The sequence below is a fragment of the Loxodonta africana genome, chromosome 10, assembly GCF_030014295.1.
Source record: "Loxodonta africana isolate mLoxAfr1 chromosome 10, mLoxAfr1.hap2, whole genome shotgun sequence".
Classification (NCBI taxonomy): domain Eukaryota; kingdom Metazoa; phylum Chordata; class Mammalia; order Proboscidea; family Elephantidae; genus Loxodonta; species Loxodonta africana.
In genome coordinates, this window is record NC_087351.1 from 79,264,676 (window position 1) to 79,290,459 (window position 25,784).

At 36.3% G+C, this 25,784-nt stretch overlaps 1 protein-coding gene across 3 annotated transcripts in view; it reads left to right on the forward strand.

The window, feature by feature from the left end:
• PALS1 (protein associated with LIN7 1, MAGUK p55 family member) overlaps positions 1–25,784 on the forward strand; it is a 104,815-nt gene that overhangs the window by 67,953 nt on the left and 11,078 nt on the right. For all 3 annotated transcript variants that reach the window (XM_023546265.2, XM_003408719.4, XM_010588697.3), the window contains exons 8-13: positions 1,523–1,600; positions 13,807–13,990; positions 20,982–21,053; positions 21,400–21,471; positions 23,907–24,074; positions 24,781–24,983. In XM_023546265.2, coding sequence (XP_023402033.1) covers positions 1,523–1,600; positions 13,807–13,990; positions 20,982–21,053; positions 21,400–21,471; positions 23,907–24,074; positions 24,781–24,983 — 777 coding nt within the window. The remainder of the gene's footprint in view (positions 1–1,522; positions 1,601–13,806; positions 13,991–20,981; positions 21,054–21,399; positions 21,472–23,906; positions 24,075–24,780; positions 24,984–25,784) is intronic.

Below are 25,784 nucleotides of genomic sequence, written 5' to 3' on the forward strand. Positions count from 1 at the left end.
TAAAAATTGTTAAGAGCACTAGACAGTTTCTAGCCTAATTTTCATATGTAATTGCACATTGTTACTAGATTTTTTACTTCTTGAGGGATGCCACCAATAGTTCTTTTTACTTTATTTGAGCTTTATTACTACCGACTGCATTTTGTCTCTGAAATCAGTAATAATGTAACTTATTAATTTATTCAGCAAATATTTATTGAGTGCCCATTATGTGCTAGCCACTGGGGGAACAGGAATAAATCCAAGTCCTGAGCCCTCATAGTTTTTATGTTTATTTTGTTGTCTGTTATCTAAAACTGATTATTGTTTCCCTAACAATACTAGTCAGTATAGGTGGTATAGACCTGCACTGTCTAATATAGTAGCCACTAGCTACATGGGGCTATTTAAGTTAGGTAAAAATTAAGTAAAATTCAAGATTTAGTTCTTCATTTATACTAACTGTGCTTCATGTGCTCAGAAGCAACGTGTTGGCTACCATATTGGACAGCATAGATATAGAACATTTTTATCATTTTAGAAAGTTCTATTGGACAGTGCTGGTATAATCAGGAAGTCATTTATAGTCACCTTTTTAGGACAGTATATGATAACTTTTTATATACCCGCAAATCCAGTTTATATTCTTAATTACTTAGTATCAGTTGCTACATTAGAATCGCTCATGTCTGCTAATGTCTATTGTGGAATCTGGGAAACATCCTCAACTCCTTATTCAGTCAGTGGTGTACTGAGAAATAACAATGAACCTACCAGTAAGTACAGTTAAAAAATAGACACCCTTATAGCTAAGTAATGAAGTCATTCCTAAGATTTACCCTTCAGCCAAAGATTAGACAGGCCCATAAAACAAAATGAGACTAAATGGGTACACCAGCCCAGGGGCAAAGACGAGAAAGCAGGAGGAGACAGGAAAGCTGGTAAAAGGGAACCCAGGGTCAACAAAAGGAGATTGTTGACATGCTGTGGGGTTGGCAACCCGTGTCACAAAATAGTATGTGTACTAATTGTTTAGTGAGAAACTAGTTTGTTTTGTAAACATTCATCTAAAGTACAATAAAAAATAAAATAAAAAAATAGAATGGATGACTGAGACAAGCCATCTGGAAAGTGAGAATAGTTGCATATTTAGATTACTTTTCTAATCCTGGTCACAATTACTAATTCAGGTTCTACTGTATTAGAATTTATGTATGTCAGAGTAAATATCTGTGGCACCTACCAACCTTTCACTGTGGAATCTTCCTAGCTGGACACTGAATGGAAGACAAAAACCAAGACTTACGGACTAAGTGGCTTTCTTCAATGGACCAGAATTGCAAAATGCCATATTCCAGGACAGTTTTAATGGAGTCCATGAAAAGCATGATTTGTGCTTTGGATGAAATGGGATTCATCTTTATTGTTTTTAAGTCTACTGAAGTGTTCTAGAATAGTCTGCTTTAGGGAATATTAATCATAAGATCATGAAAAGTTTTTATAAATAATAAATTAAAAAAATAATTCAATCTTTCTATTATAGTCTGATATGCATGGTACTTTGACATTTGTGCTGATTCCCAGTCAACAGATCAAGCCTCCTCCTGCCAAGGAAACAGTAGTAAGTGATTTTTGTGTTCTAATGTTTGTTACCCTGGGCTACCGTTTACTTTTGAGTATCAGCAGTGTCACTTTAAATATTTCTTAACTCTCAAGTAAGCTAACTTCAGTAGGTTTGATTTAAACAAATGTGAATATGTAGAGATAACATTAATTTATACAATTCATGGGTTAAAATTATCTCACATTAATAGACACTTTAATAGCTTCCAAATAAAATAAATGTGGTGTCCCAGTAAATAAGACCAAATATACCACCAAAATTACTGATGGATAAAGTGTTGCAAGGAGCTGGTTAAAAATATGTTAAAAATCAACTGGCTGCTATGAGTCGCAATCGACTCGACCCAAGGGTTTTTGGTTTTCTTTTTTTTTAGCCAGAAGTAAGATGGATTAAGACAAAGATCCTCTGATATAACAAGAATTCGTTTTAGCTGACATAGCAACCCTGCCCACTTTTCTGAAATTTGTCTGCTGTGTCACAAAACCATGGTGAAAAATCAGTTTAAAAATAAATGAAAGAAAAACTATAAAAAAAAGTGAAATAATGAAACATGAAATAATTCAAATTTAGTAAACTCTGAATTTTTTCTAAATAAAAAGTAGAAAATATTTCATTTTTATAATTTCTGACATTTAACTTTGTCCTTTTCTGTAGTTACAGTGGGCTTATTTAACCTAACAACATTTAGTATAGGCTGAAGTGCTTTTACAAAATATGTGCAACTCTTATTTTAGAGCATGTATTAAACATTTGCTCAGCTTGCTGTATCAAAAGATAGAGTTCCTCACTATATGACCACTACAAGTAGTCCCCCGGTTACGGATAAGATCCATTCCTAAGTCTGTCTTTAAGTCGAATTTGTAGATGAGTCAGAGCAGGTACACACTTATTTAACGTGAGTTAGTCAAACATTTGTCTTCGCATATAGTATATATTTTACCTTTCTATGCATATAAAACACTTAAGAAACACTTCTAAACCATGCAGTGTTTTCATGAGAGTCACAAAGTAGTGCATGGGTTTGTTATTACAAACCATTATATGTGTTTAACTCAGATTTTTAATATAATAGGCTTTACGGCAGCCCGTTAAGTGTGAGTTGTCTGCAAGTCAGACATTCATAAACTGGGGACTGCCTGTAATTCCACCCCTAGATACGTACCCAAGAGAACTGAAAACATTTTTACATAAAAACTTGTGCCTGAATGTTCATGGCAACATTATTCATAATAGTCAGAAAGTAGAAACAACATAAATGTCGACCAACTGGATGAATGGAAGACAAAATATGATACATCCATACAACAGAATATTATTTGGCAATAAAAACGAATGAAGTACTAATACGTGCTCCAACATGGACGAGCCTTGAAAACATTACGCTAAGTGAAAGAAGCCCATCACAAAAGGCCACATATTGAATGATTTCTGTGAAATGTCTAGAATAGGCAAATCCATAGAGACGGAAAATAAGCTATTGTTTCCTCAGGTACGGGAGTGGAAGTTTAGGGGTTAGGAGTGATTGCTAATGGGTATGGGGTTTCTGTTTGGGCTGATAAAGTAAAATCAATGGTGGTGATAGTTACACAATTCTGTGAGTGTACTAAAAACCACTGAATTGTGTGTACTTTAAACGGGCAGATTGTATGACACGAATTATATCTCAATAAAGTTGTTAAAATTGATAGACTTCAAAGTGCTGGATTAACACGGAAGCCTGATGTATTGCATCTGTTATTATTCTTAACTTTTATAAAAGCACAGCAGTTCAAAAGAGAACATAGTTTCATTTTTTTTCAGTGTTTCATCACAGTTATGCTTTATATTTCAGCTATTATTCCATGGTTTTCCCATAATCTTAAAGGAACATACTGAATTTGATGTTGCATCTGCACCCTTCCTTCTGTTTACAGTTCTTTGTTGCAGGAGAAATGGGGAAGTAGAGTTTGTCTCTGAATTCAAACAGCCTGATTCTCTGTGTACTGTGCCCTTATACATCTCTCTACTTACCTGGTCTGTAACTTCAAAAGTAGCTCTACAGACTAGGAGATACAGTAGAGGAGGGCTGGAATATGCCCTTACTTTTATATCTATAATAATCTGTTCCTCCTTCTGAGCAAATGACATTTGTATTTTGAAAATGAATTTCAGACATTATGACATGTTGACATTTCTTTTCTACTTTTCAGAGTTTAGAATTTTCAAAAAGTCATTCCTTTATGGATAAAATAAAGTGTTATACTGATATTTGCTGCTTGTTATTGTATGCAGAATTAGAATATCCTACTAATTAAATTAGAACACGGATCACTTTGATAAAAGGATAAAATACTTTTACTCATCTTTCAGTGGGTATTTAATTCCCACCTGTCATTGATTAAGAATAGATGACTGGTTTAATTTGAAGACCAAAGGAATGTCTCTTGGAGGGTATGTGGATATCTCAGGAGCTACTTAACTAGAGCAATCTCAGGAGCTACTTATGTAGAAAATGAAGGAGCTACTTAACTAGAAAATGAAATAACTTAAGAAAGATGGTAGGGAAAGAGGGAGAGAGAAGATGGATGCCAGGTTTATGCCTTTTAAAATACAGCATTTGATTATTAAGAGTCTTTTTAAAACAGAAATAACGATGTGCAATTTTTTTCGTTTTATTTTGAAGAGCTGTCAAGTAATATTCTTACAAATTTTTTTTTTAATCAAACCTAACAGGTTTGAAATCAACTACTGTCATTAAGGCTCATATTGACACTTTCCACAAAGAAAACAATGATAGGAAATCATAATTTTAGTTGGCATATGCAGAATAATTATCTACTGGATTAATGATCAAAAGAAATTAAAACCAATTTATCAAGCATCATTATAGTATAGGTCATGATCTATCAAGAGCAGGTATCTTTTTGATCTACGGTTTGTGATGTTAGAAAGAAACGTGTTTAAGAAAGATTAACAAAGTAGGTGTTACTGGAAGCCCTACTGTAAGCACTTGTTAGATGTACTGCTAGAGAAAATCATGTCAGGAGGAGTAGTTAAGTCTCTTTTGCATCCACACATAGTAGCCAGTGGCCACGTTCTCGGTAGCAGAGGGCACCTCTGCAGTTCACTTCCTGGGTGCTGGGACATTTATCCTAGGACACACGTTATTCACACTGTGCTTTTTCCTTCTCTCATGAAGCCCTTTAAAAGAAATTTTGGATTTCCCAGACTAATATGTAAAACTTTAGATTACTCTGTAATTGAAGTATTATGGAGGAGGACATATTAGAATTTTTTAGCTGAAAGAGACTTCTTTTTCATTTAGTCTAATGTCTAACTCTTACAGGAGTAAATTGAAATGTAGGGACATCACACTGCTTATTAGAACCAACATCTCCTGGCTGTAGTCATTATTGTCCTTTCTGTTTCACCAAAAAAGGAGTAGAAGAACCTTCCTTTAGACTAGTGACTATGTAGGTAGGTCAACTCACGAGGAACCGTAAATTAATTTGTTATTCAGGCAGCCCCTGGGTTACAAACGTCCAACTTACAGACAGTTCATACTTAAGAATGGTCTGCCATAAAGGCTAATATATTAAAAATTTCGGTTAAATACAATGGTTCTTAATAAGGAACCCACATACTACTTTGTGACGCTCGTGAAAACATTGTATGATTTGGCAGTGTTTCTTAAGTGTTTTACATGCATGAGAAGGTAAAATATATACTGAGACAAGCATTTGACTGATTAATGCTAAATAAGAGCTATATGTACCTGTTCCGATTTACTTACAAATTTGACTTAAAGACAGATTTAGGAAAGGATCTCGTTCATAACCCGGGGACTGGCTGTATAATCGATTCAGGAGGCTTCTTTAGGCTCTCTAGGAACCCAGTTGTCATTTGCAACATTGTTACCAAGAGGAAATGATTTGTAAATGAGGTTTTAGAATATTATCCAGTTGTTGGGTCACTTTATACTTTGTACTGGAGGGGATAGATCAATTTGATTCAACACAGTGTAATGAAAAGAGTACCAAATTACACATCAAGAGACCTGAATTCTCATTCCAGCCTCCTTCTAAAGCTGCTATTTTTAAGGTTTTTCCTGGCTACAACTAGAATGCTCCTTAGAAGCAAGGATGGTGAGACGACATCTCACATACTTTGGACATGTTGGGGGGTGGGAGGGATCAGTTCCCGAAGAAGGACATCGTGCTTGGTAAGGTAGGGAGTTAGCAGAAAAAAAGGAAGACCCTCGATGAGATGGATTGACACAGTGGCTACAGCAATGGGCTTAAGCGTACCAATTGTGAGGATGGCCCAGGACCGGGCAGTGCTTTGTTCTTTTGTGCACAGGGTCGCTCTGAGTCAGAACTGACTCCACAACACCTAACACCACCAACTGAAGCTGCATAGACAAATCACTTAGCTGCTGTCAGCTTCAGCTTCCTCAGCAGTAAAATCAGGAATTCACTAGACTAGATGATTCTTAAGGTCCCTCCCATTTTTAACAGTCTGTGATTTTAACTGAAAAGCTGTATGTTTCCACACAGAAAGTCTGCCTAGTCTGCTTAATATAGAGTGCTGAAGTTAGTACTAAGGAGCCTTGGTGGTGCAGTACTGAAAGTGCTTGGCTGCTAGCTGACAGGTTGGCAGTTCAAACCCACCAGCAAATCTGTGGGAGAAAGATGTGGTGGTCTATTTCCATAAAGCTTACAGTCTTGGAAACTCTATGGGGCAGTTCTCTGTCCTTCAGGGTTGCTATGAGTTGGAACCGACTCAACGGCAGTGGGCTTAAAGTTAGTATTCAAGTAGGTTTTAGAATCTTGTTTACCTTATTTAGATAATTGATAGGTATGGTTGTGCCTAATTCATTTATCACTGAATGCTGAATAAGCTCTAATGGAATCTTACTAATGTAGTCAAAAGAATTCTTCTTTTCCACCCTTAAAAATGTACCTCTTTTTTCACATGCAGGCAGCATGTTTGGAATTTATCACTATTTCTTGACCATACTTACTTGCCACTCTCACAATTCTGCCACAACTTTTTAGTCTTTTATTTCCCTATCATCATTGTTTTTATTTCTTCCCTTGATTTAGAGATTATTGTTCAATAAATGTTAGCTATTTTTTTTATTATTATTACAATTACTTACTCTTGTGCCAGGCACTGTGCTAATCATTTTATATGTTGTATCTCATTTAATCCTCATAGCATCCCTATGAAGTATAAATATCTCTATTATTCCCAGTTAACAGTTATTGAGACTAGAACTTAGAAGGTCAAGTTATTTGCCCAAGCCCACTCTCTGTAAGTGACAGTCAGGACTGGAACCCAGGTTCATTCCAGAATCTATGCTTTTAACTGCTGTGCAATTTAGTATGTTATGTCCCACACAGCTACTAAATATTAAAAGATCTACATTACTATTTATCTAAAGAAAATAATTAGAATACCATGATAGGAAATTGGAAGTGTAGATGAGTTAACCTCATTGTAGCTGTGTTTATGACAGGTTAAGTCTGGATTCTGAGGAGGACAACCCAAACCCAAACCCATTGCTGACAACTCATAGCAACCCTATAGGACAGAGTAGAACTGTCCCATAGGGTTTCTAAGGCTATAATTTTTACAGAAGCAGACTGCCACTTCTTTCTCCTGAGGAAGACAACGAAAGCACTTTTATATTTGAAATTCTACCCTTTGCCTGTAGGAGACTTGAGAACTCTAATATGACTGAGGTTACAACTGATGTTTTTCAAGTGCTACACATGTGATAATTTATGGGGTCTGAGCTAGGAGGACAGAAGAGAGATGTGGTCTAAGAGGAACTTTATGAGGCTGCTAAAATCACAATTCAGGGATTCGAATCATAGAATTAGACATTAGCTCAGTGGTATTAATAATTTAAATATATTCTTAGGGATCCCAAACAATTTTTTTTTCCTTATACTGAGTATCTGTTGAATTCCTTTGTGTACTAGGCACTGTGCTAAGCACTGGGTTAATAATAATTATTACATAAAACAATTATAGCTTGTGGTAGGTGCTAAGGTGGGAATAAGCAGGATGTGGTCATGGAGAGGAAACCCTGGTGGCGTAGTGGTTAAGTGCTACGGCTGCTAACCAAGATGTCGGCAGTTCGAATCCGCCAGGTGCTCCTTGGAAACTCTATTGGGCAGTTCTACTCTGCCCTATAAAAAAACTCTGTCCTATAGGGCCACTATAAGTCAGAATCGACTTGACGGCAGTGGGTTTTTTTTTTTTGGTCATGGAGAACAGAAAAAGATGAGGTTAACTTAGAGTGATCAGGAAAAGTCTCTTGGAAGAGGTAACTTGAAGCTGGAACTCATAGGATGTGATTGATCCAGGCCTGTTAATTGCCAGGAGGAGAGCTTTGCAGGTATAATTTCTAAAAGGCTTTGTGTTTGGGAAACCTGTGTGGGTGGTGCAAACTCGGGTGTGGAATGGAAGTGGGGAGGAGTGGTAAGAGATGAGAGTGAACAAATTGTAGTAAAAAGGCCAGACTTAATGGTCTGACTGAGACCGAGGGATCCTGGAGGTCATGGTCCCCAGATCTTCTGTTAGCCCAAGACAGGAACCATTCTCGAAGCCAACTCTTCAGACAGGGATTGGACTGGACTATACACAGAAAATGATACTGGTGTCTTCTTGAATCAAGTAGACACATGAGACTGTGTGTGCATCTTCTGTCTGGAGGGGAGATGTGAAGGCCTAGGGGGACAGAAGCTGGCTGAATGGACATGGAAACACAGGGTGGAGAGAAGAAATGTGCTGTCTCATTAAGGGGAGAGCAACTAGGAGTATATAAGCAAGGTGTATATAAGGTTTTGTATGAGAAACTGACTTGATTTGTAAACTTTCAGTTAAAGCACAGTAAAAATTTTAAAAACTTTAAAAAAAGAGATGAGGGTGGAGAGGTAGACAAGGTCAGACCAGGTAGGCGACCTTGGTCATGGTAAAGAGTTTGGATTTTAAATGTAGTGACATGATCTGATTTGTATTTAAAAAATACTTCTGGCTGCTGTGTGGAAATTGGATTAGAATATGGAAGCAAGGAGATTGAGGAAATGGTTGCTGAAGTAAGGGTAAATAAACTATGATGATGGCTTAAATTTGGATGATAACAGGGGCAATAGAAGATGAAAGAATCAGTCTTTCTGTTGGAAGTACAAGTGACGGGATCTTGTAATGAATATGGAGAGTGAAGGAAAGAGAAAAAGCAAGGACGCTTGAGCAGCTAGGTAGAGAGTAGTGGTGCCACTTACTAAAAAGGAAATGGGAGGAGGAACAGGTTTTGGGAGAACAATCTAGAGTTCCGTTTCACAAGTTTGAGATCCCTGTGGAGCATCCATGTGGAGATAGGTAGTGCAGAGGGGTGAATACGTTAGTCTGGAGCCCAAAGGAGAGGTCTCGGCTATAGTTGTGTTTATTGTGGGGAGAGCAGGTCAAGGAGCAGTCTGTTTACATGTACTTCATGTGCATGTAAAAAATTCTACAGATTTTTAAAAATGGTTGTTTCAGGATTTTTGCAGCCTATAAAGATAACTGGGTTGTAAGGAAAAGTTGAGTATCACTGCTGTCAAATGCATTTACTTTCCTGTTGTCGTTTGGTGCTGTTAAGTCAATTACACCTCATAGCCACCCCAAGTGACAGAGTAGAGCTACCCCATAGGATTTTCTTGACTGTAATCTACGGGAGCAGATTGCCAGGTCTTTCTCCTGCGAAGCCATTGGGTGGGTTCGAACTACCGACCTTTCAATTAGCAGACCACTTAACTGTTGCACCACTAGGGCTCCTTACTTTCCTGTTAGAGGTAAAAATGTATTATACAATTTTCATCTTAATTTTTTCTCATTTGGGAGAAGATCTGGAATTTTATAATGCAGTAAGACTTTTATAAATATCTTATCAGAAATACAGAAAATATCAGTGCATATTAGACTGAGATCCCTGTTCAAGTTAGGGCAATTGCTCTGTTAAGTTTGCTGTTGCCCTAAGGTTCATATTTCTGACTGTTTAAAAAACCAAAACCAAACCCACTGCCATCAAGTCAATTCCAACTCTGCTTATTATATTACACATCAGTTGGATGTCCCACGGATATCTCAAACTTCTTGCGTAAAAAAAAAGGAAGAGAACAAATAATAAACATGCTCCTTTCTGAGGGCTTGAGGAAAGGAATCCCAGGACTGAGGGATGGAGTTTTATACTGTTGCTTAACACAGCAAAGACTTTTCTTAATGCTGTCCTTAATTCTAGTCTCTTACTGGAAACCCTGGTAGTGTAGTGGTTAAGAGCTACAGCTCCTTGGAAACCCTATGGGGACAGTTCTACTCTTCTGTAGAGTCACTATGAGTTGGAATCGACTCGATGGCAATGGATTTTTTGTTTTGTTTTTTGCTTTAAGGGTAATATGAATACCAAAAAAAAAAACCCATTGCCATTGAGTCAATTCCGACTCATAGTGACCCTGTAGGACACTACACCACTGGGGTTTCCTTTAGGGGTAAAAGCTAGGCTAAAGATAAAGATTCACTTCCACTATTTTATAGATTATTATTTCTCTTCCACAAGTAATTTTAGAAGTTAAAGATAAATTTACTGTAATAATAAATATAGAAATAAAAATTACAAAGTAATATTATTCTAGAGCACTGAATCCCTTAGGAAAGATGTCAGCAAACTGTAGTGATCATCACCCCTTTACCTTTTTCCCATTTCATCACTAGGACTTCAGATGTGAATAGCTCAAAAAAAAAAAAAAAAAGGAAATGTTGTGCGGAAAGAGAATTGTTTCTAAAGACTCCTATAATTTGAAATTTAAACAGAAAAAGTTTAATTTGTTTTAGAAACCAAACACTGCTTTGATCAGATACACCCGTACTGGTATTATTACAGCATTATTAGCCTTGAAGCTTTCACATAGGGGTCACATCTCACCTTCGTTTACAAAGGGCTTTGTTTTCCTTTATATGGAAAACAAAATAAATCAGCCACCAAAGCTGGAGAGGAAAAGACTGGTGGAGATAACTTCTAGAATAGATCAGCAGAGTATATGAATAGAATCACATTCTGCATAGCAAGGCAATACCTAGATTTTAGTTAAATGGATAATTTCTCTAATAGGAGATAAATTTTGCTTAGGAAAAATACATCCAGAAAGTATGCCCTCTATACCACTCCTGGCAGCCTTTCCCAGGCTTAAACAAGGAGGGGCCTCATTCCAAACCAGCTAAATCGGAATATTTAAGGGATGAGACCTAGGCCAGAATAGCCTAGGGGAAGGAAGCATCTCTGGATGATTGTGTTGACATCTGGTAAAGGTCAGAAGGGGTAGATACACCCTCCTTACTGTTATATCTGATTTCCCCAGGGCAATAATTCCCTAAAATTTGTGTACAAAGGGATTACCCAAGAAATTAGATTAAAATGCAGAGTCTGAAAGTTTGAAATGTGGCCTGAGAATTCAGTATTTCAATAAACATCCCAGGTAGGTGATCTGAGCATAACACTTTCAAAAATAACATTCTGTGAGTTTTGCTTTCAGAAAGTGATTTGATAAAATCATCATCAGGCTAACAAGTAGCCTGACTTTATAGGTCTCTAGGGAATCTGATACAAAAAGTTATCTTTTGACTACCTCAGGTGATCCCTAAAATTTCCATTTTTAGATTCCCAAGGGTATTTGCACATCAACAAAAAGCTACAAATAAATCAGACTAAAATTTAAGTTCTATTTTTAGGTATTTTACAGGTTTAACTGGATCAGTTGCTTTACCTCAGTTTCCCTGTTTGTATATTGAGCCTTAAACTTCCACGTTTAAGTTAGATATAGTAGTTACTAAAATATTTTTTTGAAATTAAAAAAAAAAATTATCTAATGACACCCCCAAGTCAAATTTCTGAAAGAGGCTGTTGCTTTTATGAGCATTCTAGGCTATTACATACTGGAAGGACATCTATATGTATGCCTTTATCACTTAGAAAATAGTTTATCATCACTAAATAGATAATAAATAAGTGATAACTTTGACAAAGGGTAAGATAGTACACAGTACTAGGGAAACCAGCACAACTTGTCCAAGGAAAGGTCATGGAAGCTCCATAGACACATCCAGACTCCCTGAGGGACTAGATTACTGGGCTGAGGGCTGTGGGGACCATGGTCTTGAAGAATATCCAGCTTAATTGGCATAACTGTTTATAAAGAAAATGTTCTACACTGCCCTTTGGTGAGTAGCATCTGTAGCCTTAAAGGCTTGTAGCAGCCTTACCTTGTCTGGAGCAAGGGAGAAGGAAGAAAACCAAAGACATAAGGAAAAGATTAGTCCAAAGGAGTAGTGGGCCACAACTACCACAGCCACCGCCAGACTAAGTCCAGCACAACTAGATGGTACCCAGTTACCACCACCAACTGCTCTGACAGAGATCACAATAGGGTGTCCCAGACAGAGTTGGAGAAGAATGTAGAACAAAATTATAACTCACCAAAAAAAAAAAAAGACCAGACTTACTGGTCTGACAGAGACTGGAGAAACCTCAAGAGTATGGCCCCAAGACACCCTTTTAGCTCAGTAATGAAGTCACTCCTGAGGTTCACCCGCTAGCCAAAGATTAGACAGGCCCATAAAACAAAATGAGGCTAAAGGGGCACACCAGCCCAGGGCAAAGACTAGAAGGCAGGAGGGTACATGAAAATTGGTAATGGGGAACCCATGGTCGAGAAGGGGAGATTGTTGACATGTTGTAGTGTTGGCATCCAGTGTCACAAAACAATATATGTATTGTTTAATGAGAAACTAGTTTACTCTGTAAACCTGCATCTAAAGTACAATTAAAAAAACTTAAAAAAAAAATAGTTTATCAAATTTTAACATGAAGATAATCAGGCAGACTGGTATTATCTCTATGATACATGGCTTCAGTTACTTGAAGGTAAAAGACTTAAGGAAAAAAACAAAAACCCATTGCTGTCAAGTCAGTTCTGACTCAGCGACCCTGTGGGACAGAGTAGAACTGTTCCATAGGGTTTCCAGCGAGTGCCTGGTTAATTCAAACTGCCATGCGGACCTTTTAGTTCGCTGCAGTAGCTCTTAACGACTGCACTACCGGGCTTTCCGACTTAAGGAAGCCAGACAGCAATTAGGGACAAAAATGGACTCAGAATTATAAAATGTTCAGGCTGCCAATCTGTTGTTTGGCTCGTTGAACCAGAACTTGCACTTTAACCTATGTGGGCAAAAACGCTCATTGCCTGTAGGTGTTGGATCTCATTAGATGATGGTTGGCTTCTTACAGACTTTGGAAATGCTACTTGCCCAGGTTAGGTAAAAATTAAGAGAGAGAGAAGTTAAAGAGAATTCCCTTATATCTTCTTAGAAATACAGAGTACTTTGTTAAATCTTACAGAGGCATATTAGAAAAAAAAGGCCTAAGAAATAGCTTTCTATAAAGTTTCTGTGAATTCTTACCTACCTTGAATGTAAAATAGCATAACACAGTTCTTTGATTTATTTAGATATTCAGAACTACTTTTGCTAATTATTTTTAGCAAAAATAACTTGTATCATGAGTAATTATTTCAAAACGTACATAGACCCCAAGTAGGAATCGATTATAAACTTGATAATTTTAACATTTTGAGTTGTTACCTGTGTCATGAACCTAAACATGTCCCTTTAGAAAAAACACTGAGATGAAGGCACTTTTGCACTACAATGGGACCAGGAGGGACGACAGCCTCAGAGAAGCTGACACACACATACCTGTTTAGATAACCAGATTTGGTGACATCTAAGATCTCCCTTTTCTGATAGTAGTGGCTTAGGAATTGCATAATTTATTGCAGAGTCATTGTTTTCACAGGTCAGGGATTGGAGGGGGCTGGGAGTTCTCTGCATCCCTTGTGCCTTTGAAACACCTTTGCACCCCAACTTGTTAGCTGCTAACAGTACAGTGTTTTGGATGTTGTTATACATGTTTGCAATCAACAGAGAGACTAACGTGAGTGAAGACAAGAGATGAGTCTGAGAAAATACTGCCCAAAAAGTACTGTTATTTAACTAAATACCCTCCTTTCAACTCATAGTTTCCTTGCACCAGTGAAAAATAGTAACACTTTATATTTGTGCTGAATATTTTGTTACCATTTCTTTATTATTGTTGCTATGTTATTTTTACCTTTATCTTTTAGATCCATGTAAAAGCTCATTTTGACTATGACCCCTCAGATGACCCCTATGTTCCCTGTCGAGAGTTAGGTCTGTCTTTTCAAAAAGGGGATATACTTCACGTCATCAGTCAAGAAGATCCAAATTGGTGGCAGGCCTACCGGGAAGGGGATGAAGATAATCAGCCCCTAGCTGGGCTCATTCCAGGTAAGAGACAACATAGTAGAAAGTGCTTAGTATTAAACGAACATCTAAAATGCAGGCATTTTGCAAAGAAAAATTCACTTTAAAATTATGCATTTACTTTTTCAAATAATTGAGTTTTTTAAAATTTTTATTGTGCTTTAAGTGAAAGTTTACAAATCAAGTCAGACTTCTATACAAAAATTTATAAACACCTTGCTATGTACTCATAATTGCTCTCCCCCTAATAAGACAGCAAACTCCTTCCCTCCACTCTCTTTTCATGTCCATTTGGCCAGCTTCTGACCCCCTCTACCTTCTCATCTCCCCTTCAGACAGGAGATGCCAACATAGTCTCATGTATCTAATTGATCCAAAAAGCTGTCTTCACCAGTATCATTGCCTATCCCATAGTACAGTCCATTCCCTGTCTGAAGAGTTGGCTTTGGGAATGGTCCCTGACTTGGGCTAGCAGAAGGTCTGGGGACCATGACCTCCGGGGTTGTTCTAGTCTCAGTCAGACTATTAAGTCTGGTCTTTTTACGAGAATTTGGGGTCTGCATCCCACTGCTCTCCTGCTCCCTCAGGGGTTCTCTGTTGTATTCCCTGTCAGGAGAGTCATCGATTGTATCCAGGCCATCTAGTTCTTCTGGTCTCAGACTAATGTAGTCTCAGCTTTATGTGGCCCTTTCTGCCTCTTGGGCTCATAATTACCTTCTGTCTTTGGTGTTCTTCATTCTCTTTTGCTCTAGGTGGGTTGAGACCAATTGATCCATCTTAGATGGCTGCATGCTAGCGTTTAAGACCCCAGACGCCAGTCTCCAAAGCAGGATGCAGAATGTTTTCTTAATAGATTTTATTATGCCAGTTGGCTTAGATGTCCCCTGAAACTGTTGTCCCCAAACCTCAGCCCCTGCTGTGCTGGCCTTCGAAGCATTCAGTTTATTCAGGAAACTTTTTTGCTTTTGGTTTCATCCAGTTGTGCTGACCTCTCCTGTATTGTGTGTTGTCTTTCCCTTCACCTAAAATAGTTATTGTCTACCGTATAATTAGTGAAAACCCCTCTCTCTTCCCCCCTCCCCCCTCTTATAACCATCAAAGAATATTCTCTGTTTAAACTATTTCTCAAGTTCTTATAATAGTGGTCTTATACAATATTTTTCCTTTTGCAGCTGACTAATTTCACTCAGCATAATGCCTTCCAGATTCCTCTGTGTTATGAAATGTATCACGAATTCATCATTGTTCTTTATCGATGTGTAATATTCCATTGTGTGAATATACCATAATTTGTTTATCCATTCATCTGTTGATGGGCCCCTTGGTTGCTTCCATCTTTTTGCTGTTGTAAACAGTGCTGCAGTGAACATGGGTGTGCATATATCTGTTCATGTAAAGGCTCTTATTTCTCTAGGATATATTCCAAGGAGTAAGATTGCAAGATCATATGGTAGTTCTATTTCTAGTTTTATTTAAAAAAAAAAAAAAAAAAATTTTTTTTTTTTTAATAAGGAAGCGCCAAATCAATTTCCAAAGTGGTCGTACCATTTTACATTCCCACCAGCAGTGTATAAGTGTTCAGTCTATCCACAACCTCTCCAACATTTATTATTTTGTGTTTTTTGGATTGATGCTAGCCTTGTTGGAGTGAGATGGAATCTCATTGTAGTTTCGATTTGCTTCTGTAGGGTCGCTATGAGTCCAAATCGACTCGACGGCAGTGGGTTTTTTTAATGGCTAATGATTGCGAGCATTTCCTCATAAATCTGTTAGCTACCTGAATGTCTTCTTTAGTGAAGTGTCTGTTCATATCCTTTGCCCATTTTTTAATTGGGTTATTTGTCTTTTTGTAGTTGAGTTTTTGCAGTATCATGCAGATTTTAGAGATCATTTGCTGATTGGAAATGTCATAGCCAAAAACTTAATCCCAGTCTGTAGGTAATCTTTTTACTCTTTTGGTGAAGTCTTTGGATGAGCATAGGAATTTGATTTTTAGGAGCTCCCAGTTGTCCAGTTTCTCTTCTGCATCGTTTGTAATGTTTTGTATACTGTTTATGCCATGTACTAGGGCTCCTAGCTTTGTCCCTATTTTCTCTTCCATGATCTTTATTGTTTTAGATTTATGTTTAGGTCTTTGATCCATTTTGAGCTTGTTTTTGTGCGTGGTGTGAGGTATGGGTCTTGTTTCATTTTTTTGCAGATGGATGTCCCGTTATACCAGCACTATTTGTTAAAAAGACTGTCTTTTCCCCATTGAACTGATTTGGGGCCTTTGTCAACTATCAGCTGCTCATACGTGGATGGATTTATGTCTGGATTCTCAATTCTGTTCCATTGGTCTATGTATCTGTTGTTGTACCAGTACCAGACTGTTTCAACTACTGTGGTGATATAACAAGTTCTAAAATCAGGTAGAGTGAGGCTTCCCACTTTGTTTTTCTTTTTCAGTAATGGTTTACTTATACAGGGCCTCTTTCCCTTCCACATGAAGTTGGTGATTTGTTTGTCCATCTCATTAAAAAATGTCGTTGGAATTTGGATCAGAATTGCATTGTATCTATAGATGGCTTTTGGTAGAATGGACATTTTTACAATATTAAGTCTTCCTATCCATGAGCAAGGTATGTTTTTCCACTTATGTAGGTCTCTTTTGGTTTCTTGCAGTAGTGTTTTATAGTTTTCTATGTATAGTTCTTTTACATCTCTTGTAAGATTTATTCCTAAGTATTTTATCTTCTTGGGGGTTACTGTAAATGGTATTGATTTGGTGATTGCCTCTTAGATGTTCTTTTTGTTGGTGTAGAGGAATCCAACTGATTTTTCTATGTTTATTTTGTATCCTGAGACTTTGCTGAACTCTTCTATTAGTTTCAGTACTTTTCTTGAGGATTCCTTAGGGTTTTCTGTGTATAAGATCATGTCATCTGCAAATACAGATACTTTTACTTCTTTCTTACTAATTTGGATGCCCTTTATTTCTTTATCTAACCTAATTGCTGTGGCTAGGACCTCCAGCAAAATGTTGAATAAGAGTGGTGATAAAGGGCATCCTTGCCTGGTTCCTGATCTCAAGGGGAATGCTTTCAGACTCTCTCCATTTAGGATGGTATTGGCTGTTGGCTTTGTATAAATGCCCTTTATTATGCTGAGGAATTTTCCTTCTGTTCCTACTTTACTGAGAGTTTTTTTTATCATGAATGGGTGTTGAACTTTGTCAAATGCCTTTTCTGCATCAATTAATAAAATCATGTGGTTCTTGTCTTTTATTTATATGATGGATTACATTAATTGTTTTTCTAATGTTGAACCATCCCTGCATACCTGGTATGAATCCCACTTGGTCATGGTGAATTATTTTTTTGATATGTTGTTGAATTCTATTGACTAGAATTTTGTTGTGGATTTTTGCATCTAAGCTCATAAGGGATTAAAAAAAAAAAAGGGATATAAGTGTGTAATTTTTATAATTGAGTTTTTATGTTGTATCTGTAGCATAAGTATCTTGAGTAGAAGTATGACCAATTTGGGGAATTTTAGAGTGGAACGATGTTACTTCATCACCTAGCCCCATGTCCTACTACATTCACTGTAGATTATCCTGCTATCAAGACAACAAAACTTGTATTAAACCCTCGTACTGTAACAATAGATTATCATCAATTGGAGTATCTAAAAGTTTTGATGTATAAGAAAGAATATATTAAAATGCATTGCTTTATAAGAAGTCAGGAGAGTAATAACACTGCTGAATTCATCACTTCTAAGATATCTTAGCAGGGCCGTGTGGTGGTTCAGTGGTGGAATTCTTGCCTTCCGTGCAGGAAGCCCTGGCTCGATTACTGGCCATTGCATCCCGTGTATAGCTACCAGTTGTCAGTTAGCAGAGGCTTGTGTGTTGCTATGATCCTGAACAGGTTTCAGTGGAGCTTCTAGATTAAGTCAAACTAGGAAGAAGGACCTGGCAATCTACTTCCAAAAATCTGCCAGTTAAAACCCTGTGGATCGCAACAGCCTGATCTCTAACTGATTATGGAGATAGCACAGGACCAGGCAGCATTTCATGGGGCCGACTTGACGGCAGGTAGCAAGAAGGTATCTTAGGATGGAAATAGGGTCCTCAAAAATTTTTATTATTATTGAAGAAAATCTCTCACAGGAAACTAAAACTCACATTGGACATTAAGGTTATTAAGGGAACGTGTTTCTCAGAAAAAGTAAAGATGATACATAGTAGAATGAAGTGTATACATAGAATTGTTCCTACAAAGTGTTCTAACAGTTCACAGGGTGGGAATAGGATGGAATGAGAGGAATAGAACAAATGGGAGTAGAATAAGATATTAAAGAAGGCAAAGGAAGACATATATTATGATGAGGGTATTCGTTTAGTAAATATTTGTTATATCTGCATCGTATAAGCCACTGTGCTTGTACTGAAATGCATACGCTTTTCTTCCCTGTTTGACTTTACAGCATATCCATTAATACTTACCAGGTTTTTCTTTTTTTTTTTTTTAATGTCCCCTACTTTATACTTCCATGGTATCATGTCTGTATACCTCTATTATAGTACTTTCTACATTATACTCATTTTATCTCTCCTCCCTACCACTAACTGGCCTGAGTTAAACACTTCTTAAGATCAGAGACTACAACTTACTTATTTTATTAATCCAGGCAGTGTCTCCTAAATTAATAAAAGGTGATTTTTAAAAATAGTTGTTCCTGCAGCGGTGCTTCTGAATTAGACCTCAGGCTTTTTGTAAGTTTTCCTAGCTTTATATTTGCCATTATAATTTTTTAAGATCATCCCTCCTACTCATACCCTAAGATCTCAACCATCACAGATTGCCTTACATGAATTTGACTAAAAGTAATTGAAGATTTAGGAGAAAGAGGGCAAGAGATCCTGTAGAAAAGAGGGCTTGATGACAATGAGCCCTAAGAAATGCCCCCTATCAGAGAAACATGTAGTGGGAACAGAGGAAGCTGTCCAGAGATTTTGGAACAATTTATAAAGGCTCCCTTCTGTCTCAGACTAAACTAAGATTTTCTAAGATATAAGAAATTTCTGTATAATATTTACTTTTTTTTCTTAAGATGTGTGTAATGTCTCAGAGAGCCCAATTCTACAAACTGCAAATAAATTTTGTCTATATGCATAGTCCTTAGTAAGGCAGAATGAGGTTCTTAATCTTAAGTTTAGAGGATTATTTATAACCTTTGGTTTTAATGGCTTTCTAGTATTATTTTCCAGTTAAGTTGGGAAGACTTTAAACTTTGTATTATAAAACCAATGGGATATTTTTTCATTGTTGTTGTTTCCTTTCTGTTTTTTTTTTTTTTTTTTACTGGAAGTCCCTGTTTCTCATTTCTATTCCCTATGTCCCACTGTAGTCTAGATGAAAAGAACCAGAGCTGTCCAGGGCTCTGCCCTTCGCATTATAGGACATTCCTCTAGAATTCTGGATTCTTGGACAGCCATCGTGGTTCTACCTAGTGCTTGTGCCAAGTGTCAGTTTGATATCCTCTCACCATGCCAGCCTTAGCCTGTAAATATTTAGAACTAGTGTTGATTGATTGATTGATTACATTGAGTTTCTGAAAGTAGATATAGGAGCGAAGGGCATTTCAATGACACCGTTTCTAACTTTTTGCATAGGATTAATAATAGACCCACCTTAATTTTAGTTTATAGGGTTATTCATGCCTTATAGTTCAAAAAGACAATATTTTCTGTCAAAATTAAGAGAATTTTAAGGGGTCATAATGTCTATCTCCCATTATTGTCTGCTCCTATTACACAATAACCAATCATTGTTCCTGCTGTAGAAATATGCCACAGAAGTACATCACTGTATAGTTTTAAAATATTTTTTAAATGTAAATGATTAAATCTATTTTGTTCTTAACTTTTTTTTAAGTATTTTAAAGTCAAATACTTTTTTTTTTTTAATTGTGTTCTTAAATATTTTCCTCTAATCATAGTTACTTGTTTTCCTAGAAAGCAGTCTGTACAGCTCCTGGAGATAACTTGGTGTCCTTTACTATTTCTTATGTGTGTCATACTCTGTTAATCTTTTTGTTTGCACTCTTACGAAACGCAGTAAATTCTACGGATTATCCACATGAATGGAATTTACCTACTGATTTTTAAGAATCCCTGGCTTGAAACTGGAAGAATTAGATATAAAAGTATAGAACTGTAATATAATACAGAATTTTCCAAGTAAAACCACTTTTATTCTTCAGAAAAAAATATTTTAAGGTACAGGTCTGAAAATTAGATGGAGGTCAGAAACCTTGTGGAAGTCCCCTATATTAAAATCTTAATCCTATGAGGAAAAACATAATGTGTTTTCCATTTATCTGTATCATTGCTAGCTTAAAGATGGAAATAAAAATTGTAACCATATACATACATGCATACATATGCGTACATCATATATATAACTCCCCTCCCCCCCAAAAGGGACAAGAATAATAAATGCAGTATAAAAGAATAGTGTCCTGGAATTGAAAAGTGATAATGAATGACCATATATTATTTTGGAAAGTTAACTCCCAGAATTGATTTACTAAATTTGAGATAATTCTAAGTGATCAGAATCATTCTAACACCTACCATAGTACTTCCCACACAGTAAAGCTCAGTGAACACTTTTAAAAAATTGAACTGTTAAGATTTTCTAGGACTGGTTTGTTACTTATCTTTTCTAATAAAAAAAAAGTTGTTTCCGACTTTTTTAATAGATCTTTTCTAATAGATGATATATATTCCGATAATATATGCCATAGTATTGGTTGAGAGCACAGTTTACTTAATACTTGACACATTCGTAGGCTCTTAGATATTACAGCTAACATCACTGTCATGTCATGGGGGGAGAGGAATATAAATGAAGAATTACTTCTTTTAAATATTTCCCCTTGATTTAAAAAAAAAAAAAAAAACTTTTTATCCTCTTCCTTTTATCGTAAATATTTTACTCTTCTTTTTCTTTCTGCTGATAAGGGAAAAGCTTTCAGCAGCAAAGAGAAGCCATGAAGCAGACCATAGAAGAAGATAAGGAGCCAGAAAAATCAGGTTGGACACTTATATTTGACATTAATAAGAGGTTTCTTGGGTCTTTATCTGGACCCATGTTTAAATTTGCAAATCAGTTAGAAGTTTTAAGAAAGATGTATTCATGTGAGAGGCAAAACTGATTATCTTAGGACTGTAAAAAGACAAGATTTAAGTGTTAAAGATTATCTGTTAATAGTGGAAAATTATAAATACATCTCCAAAAATAGTTCTTCTGTGAACAGTGTAATAAGTGTTTATAAATTATATAAATTAAAAATAATTTGTGTTCTTCAATTTGTAATATGTAGGTTGGTTTAAGAAAACAAATACCACATTTATAGTCGTACTTATGGTTGCTCAACAGGAAAACTATGGTGTGCAAAGAAGAATAAAAAGAAGAGGAAAAAAGTTTTATATAATGCCAATAAAAATGATGGTAAGTTCTACTCTCAGATGCAGTTGAAGTTATATCTGAAAGGGGTCCAGTCCTGACACTTTAAAGAAATTAAACCAGTATTCAGAGAGCGTTTCTTTTAGGCCTGTTTTGTTCACTGATGTATCATTTGTGCTTGAGAAAGTCATTTGACAGAAATTATTTTCTGTGGGAAACTATGAATTCTGGGAAAAACTAGGATAAAAATTAAAGTACTATTTAATGTCAAGATACAATATTGACAATTTTTTTTTAATGTCCAGATACAATATTGATAGTTTCCTCAGTTTTTCTCCTACTTAAATTCTTTGTTTGTAAAAGTAATACAAACTTCTTACCAGCTCTAACAATACAGCTGTGTTTAAAGTAAAGAATGAAAACTTTGTCTACAATAATATGTCACAAAAGCAACACATTCCACAATCCTACTACTTGCTGGCTGAGTCAGGCACACAGAAGTGGTTTTTGTTCTGTTATTTTAATTTATTGCTAAGATTAAAAATTAAAAGTTTGGACAACACTGGGCTCATATTCCCAAGTGACAACAGTCTGCTGAACCTGAATAATGGCTGTTGCATTTATATTGGGCACGTACTGTCTAGTTCAACAGTCTTCACCACTCTCAACCTGATTTACTGATTTTCATTACCTTCTTGGTTGGTCCTTTGGCCATTTGAATTTGCTGCTACTGCTTTAGGTCATAGAAACAAGCCAAATAATAAAACAAAGATACTTACAGAGTTTTAAGGTTTATTCTCTCAATACCTTGAAATATTTTGGGGCCCTGGTGGCACAATGGTTACGAGCTTAGCTGCTAACCAAAAGATTGGCAATTTGAACCCATCAGTGGTTTCAAGGAAGACCAGATGGTCTACTTCTGTAAAGAGTACAGCCTAGAAAACCCTATGGGGCAGTTCTACTCTGTCACAGAGGGTTGCCATGAGTCAAAAACTGATTTGTCAGCACCTAACATAAATTTAAAATGTTATAGATTATTGACACATTCCATACAAACTCAGTTCTGAGATTCTATTGACTTTAATAAAAAAATTCTTTTTTTCTAAAATAAGCATCTTTAAATGCTAATTGACAAATTATTTAACTAAGAAGATTTACTGAATTTTAATTCTGCTTGGGTAAGTGATTATCTCTGTTTCTTCATCTTTTGAAACAGACTAAAATTAACTGATTCAGCTGTAAGGGCTACTGTAGAAAACTTGGCAGAGCTAAAGGCTACAGGTACATCTGATCATACATGTTTGAAGAAGGGACTCAGATTCTTCAGTCGGGAAAGCATTTTGGAAAGGGAAAAGATTGTATTTGCAGTTCATTATAGTGTCATCATTATCAGTATTTTTAAAAACTACCATTTAAAGTAACTGCCTCGTTCCAGAGGCAGTATCAGATGCTTAGATACATGTGTCCATTTAGCTCTCAAAATAAATTCCTTGAGGTTACAGATGAATGAATTCAAGTTCAGATATTAAAGTGACCTGTTGAAATTCTCACAGCTAATACAATGGCTGAGTTGGAATTTGAACAAATATATTTTGAGCTCCTACTATGTGTCAGATTTGGTGCTAAGGACCAGCAAGACCAAGATGGTCCCTGCCCCTGTGAAACATATAGCTGAGGAGGTCAGACTGCACATCGGATGGTCTTTCCTAGTCAGGCAAAATAACAAGGAAGGCCATAGCAGGCTGCTGCTTGTCTGTGTTTGCTTTCACCATTTGACAGCTCTGATTTCATCTGGATTACAGGCTATCAGAATATAACCCACCCATTATAATTTACACCTCATCTTGAGTCATGATTCCAGGTTAATATTCTAGAATAACTATAAATGCAGATAGTATGGATAGCACAGTTATAACCTATTTTCAAGGTGTACAGTTACAGGAAGGTATTCCAGCTTTCTCTTAATAACACTAGTTTTAGCTACTATTTATAAATATTTGTGTATGCCAGGTATTCTGCTCAGTAGACATATTATGCCTGATCCTTAAAGCAACCCTCCAAATGAAGTATTAGTATCCCATTTTATAAAAATGAGAGGTATTATTCTCATTTGTTTATCTCTTGGTGCCCCACCCTATGTCAGAGTATTGGCTGCAAATTAGCTATATTACATAAGCAGTAGTATAATTATGTTGTATTAGACATTCGAACATGGTATGAAACAAGAGAAGCAGTAAGAATTCCTAGGAAGGATTAATATATACAGTAGTTATCTGATTCATTTTCATAGTATCCCAGCAAGGATATAACGACAGGGAAATGGTCATCATATAATACTACCCAGTTATTACTGTCATTATCCAAAAAATTAAGCATTTTTAATGATCATAAATTGGCTTCTTTGCAATTTTTTTTGGAAGAGCTATATCTTTGTTACATGGCAATAATTCTGATTGAAGGTTTAACTTTATTTTCCAAAGATTATGACAATGAGGAGATCTTAACTTATGAGGAAATGTCACTTTATCATCAACCTGCAAATAGGAAAAGACCTATCGTCTTGATTGGTCCACAGAACTGTGGCCAGAATGAGTTGCGTCAGAGGCTCATGAACAAAGAAAAAGACCGTTTTGCATCCGCGGTGCCTCGTAAGTGTGGCTGCATTCCAATTTTCCTGTGCTTTTCCGTTTTACCACCTTAGAACATCTAACTATGTAGGGAAATTTCTCATGCATTTCATCCAGCCAGTGTTGTCAATGAAACTGGAACTTTGTTTAACCGAATCTTTTGGTAATTTGTTACTAAAGATAAGAGGATGATACTAGTTTCTTTCTAAATGAGTTTCAGTTTGGGCTTATAATTCCCTGTTCAGTATGCAGTCAGCTTCCTGATTTTTTAATACTGATACAGAACATAAAAACTTAGACTTAATCTCGAAAAACAAAAGTTATGTTTTAAGATTGTATGGTACCTCATACCGTGGAGGAATCCCTAAGTGGTGCAGATGGTTAACACACTTGACTGCTAACCAAAAGGCAGGGAGGCTTGAGTCCATTCAGAGGTGCCTTGAAAGAAAGGCCTGGTAATCTGCTTCTGAAAAATCAGTTATTGAAAGCCCTGTGGAGCACAGTTCTGCTCAAATGTGACTATTATTAAGATACTGAAAACACATTTTTGGTCATTTCTTAGTCTAGAGATAAGAACAGTCCATGTTAAACACACGAGCTCTTAATATTGTCCTCATTCATTATTTCATAATCTGTATCACAAAGTAAAACTTTCTTTCTGACTAGCAGAATTATCTCCCACCCTTACTTTCATCCATAACCATCATTTTTACCCGATTTTGCTTAGATACAACTAGGAGTAGGCGAGACCATGAAGTAGCTGGTAGAGATTACCACTTTGTTTCACGGCAAGCATTCGAAGCCGACATAGCAGCTGGGAAGTTCATCGAGCATGGTGAATTTGAGAAAAATCTGTATGGAACCAGCATAGATTCTGTACGGCAAGTGATCAACTCTGGCAAAATATGTCTTTTAAGTCTTCGTGCACAGGTAAAGTTAGAATTTTGAATTTAGGGTGTTAAACTTGAGGGCATGTTTTGCAAAGTAATTTAGAACCAACTATATTTTGGTCTAAGAACCAGAGGACCTAATTAAGTTGTATTTTTTTTCTACTAACTTGTTCTGTAACATTAGACAGGTTGCCAAATCTCTTTCAGTTTCCTCAGGGGGAAAAATACATACATACCTACATATATACACATGTATATATTTCCTGAAACTTAAAATATAGTGCTACCAGTATTTAAGTATTTTAGGTATTATAAAAGAATTTCTGTTTTCTGGTTCTGATCTGAGAAAAATTTGAAAATTTAAAGCTGCTTTTTATGGTTTTAAATGCCACTATACATGTAATAACAAGTATCACAGTGAATGTTCAGTTGTTTCTATTTTCAGGCTAAGCAAAAGCTTCACATTACTAACAAATGCCTCTTAGATTTCTATTTAAAAAGATAAAATAATTTTAGAAACGTGCATTTTTTAGATTGTTTAGATTTTGTAGATTTTTTTTCTTTTCCTGGACTACACATCTTCAGAATAAAACTTTCCTTACTATGATAGGATCTACTGCTATGTCAATTCAGGCAGCATAGTCAATGGTCACTACAGAGATGTACATAAAGGAGAATTGACTCTCAAATGGCTCTCCTGAAATAGTAATCAAATTTTGTTTGTTTTTAGTTGACCAAAGAGCTTTGGCTCTATATTTAGTTAAGAAACATTTAAGAAAACTGTGCTTACCGAATTCTTTCAGAGTTCTTTATATCATTGGGCTAACAGATTTTACCAAAG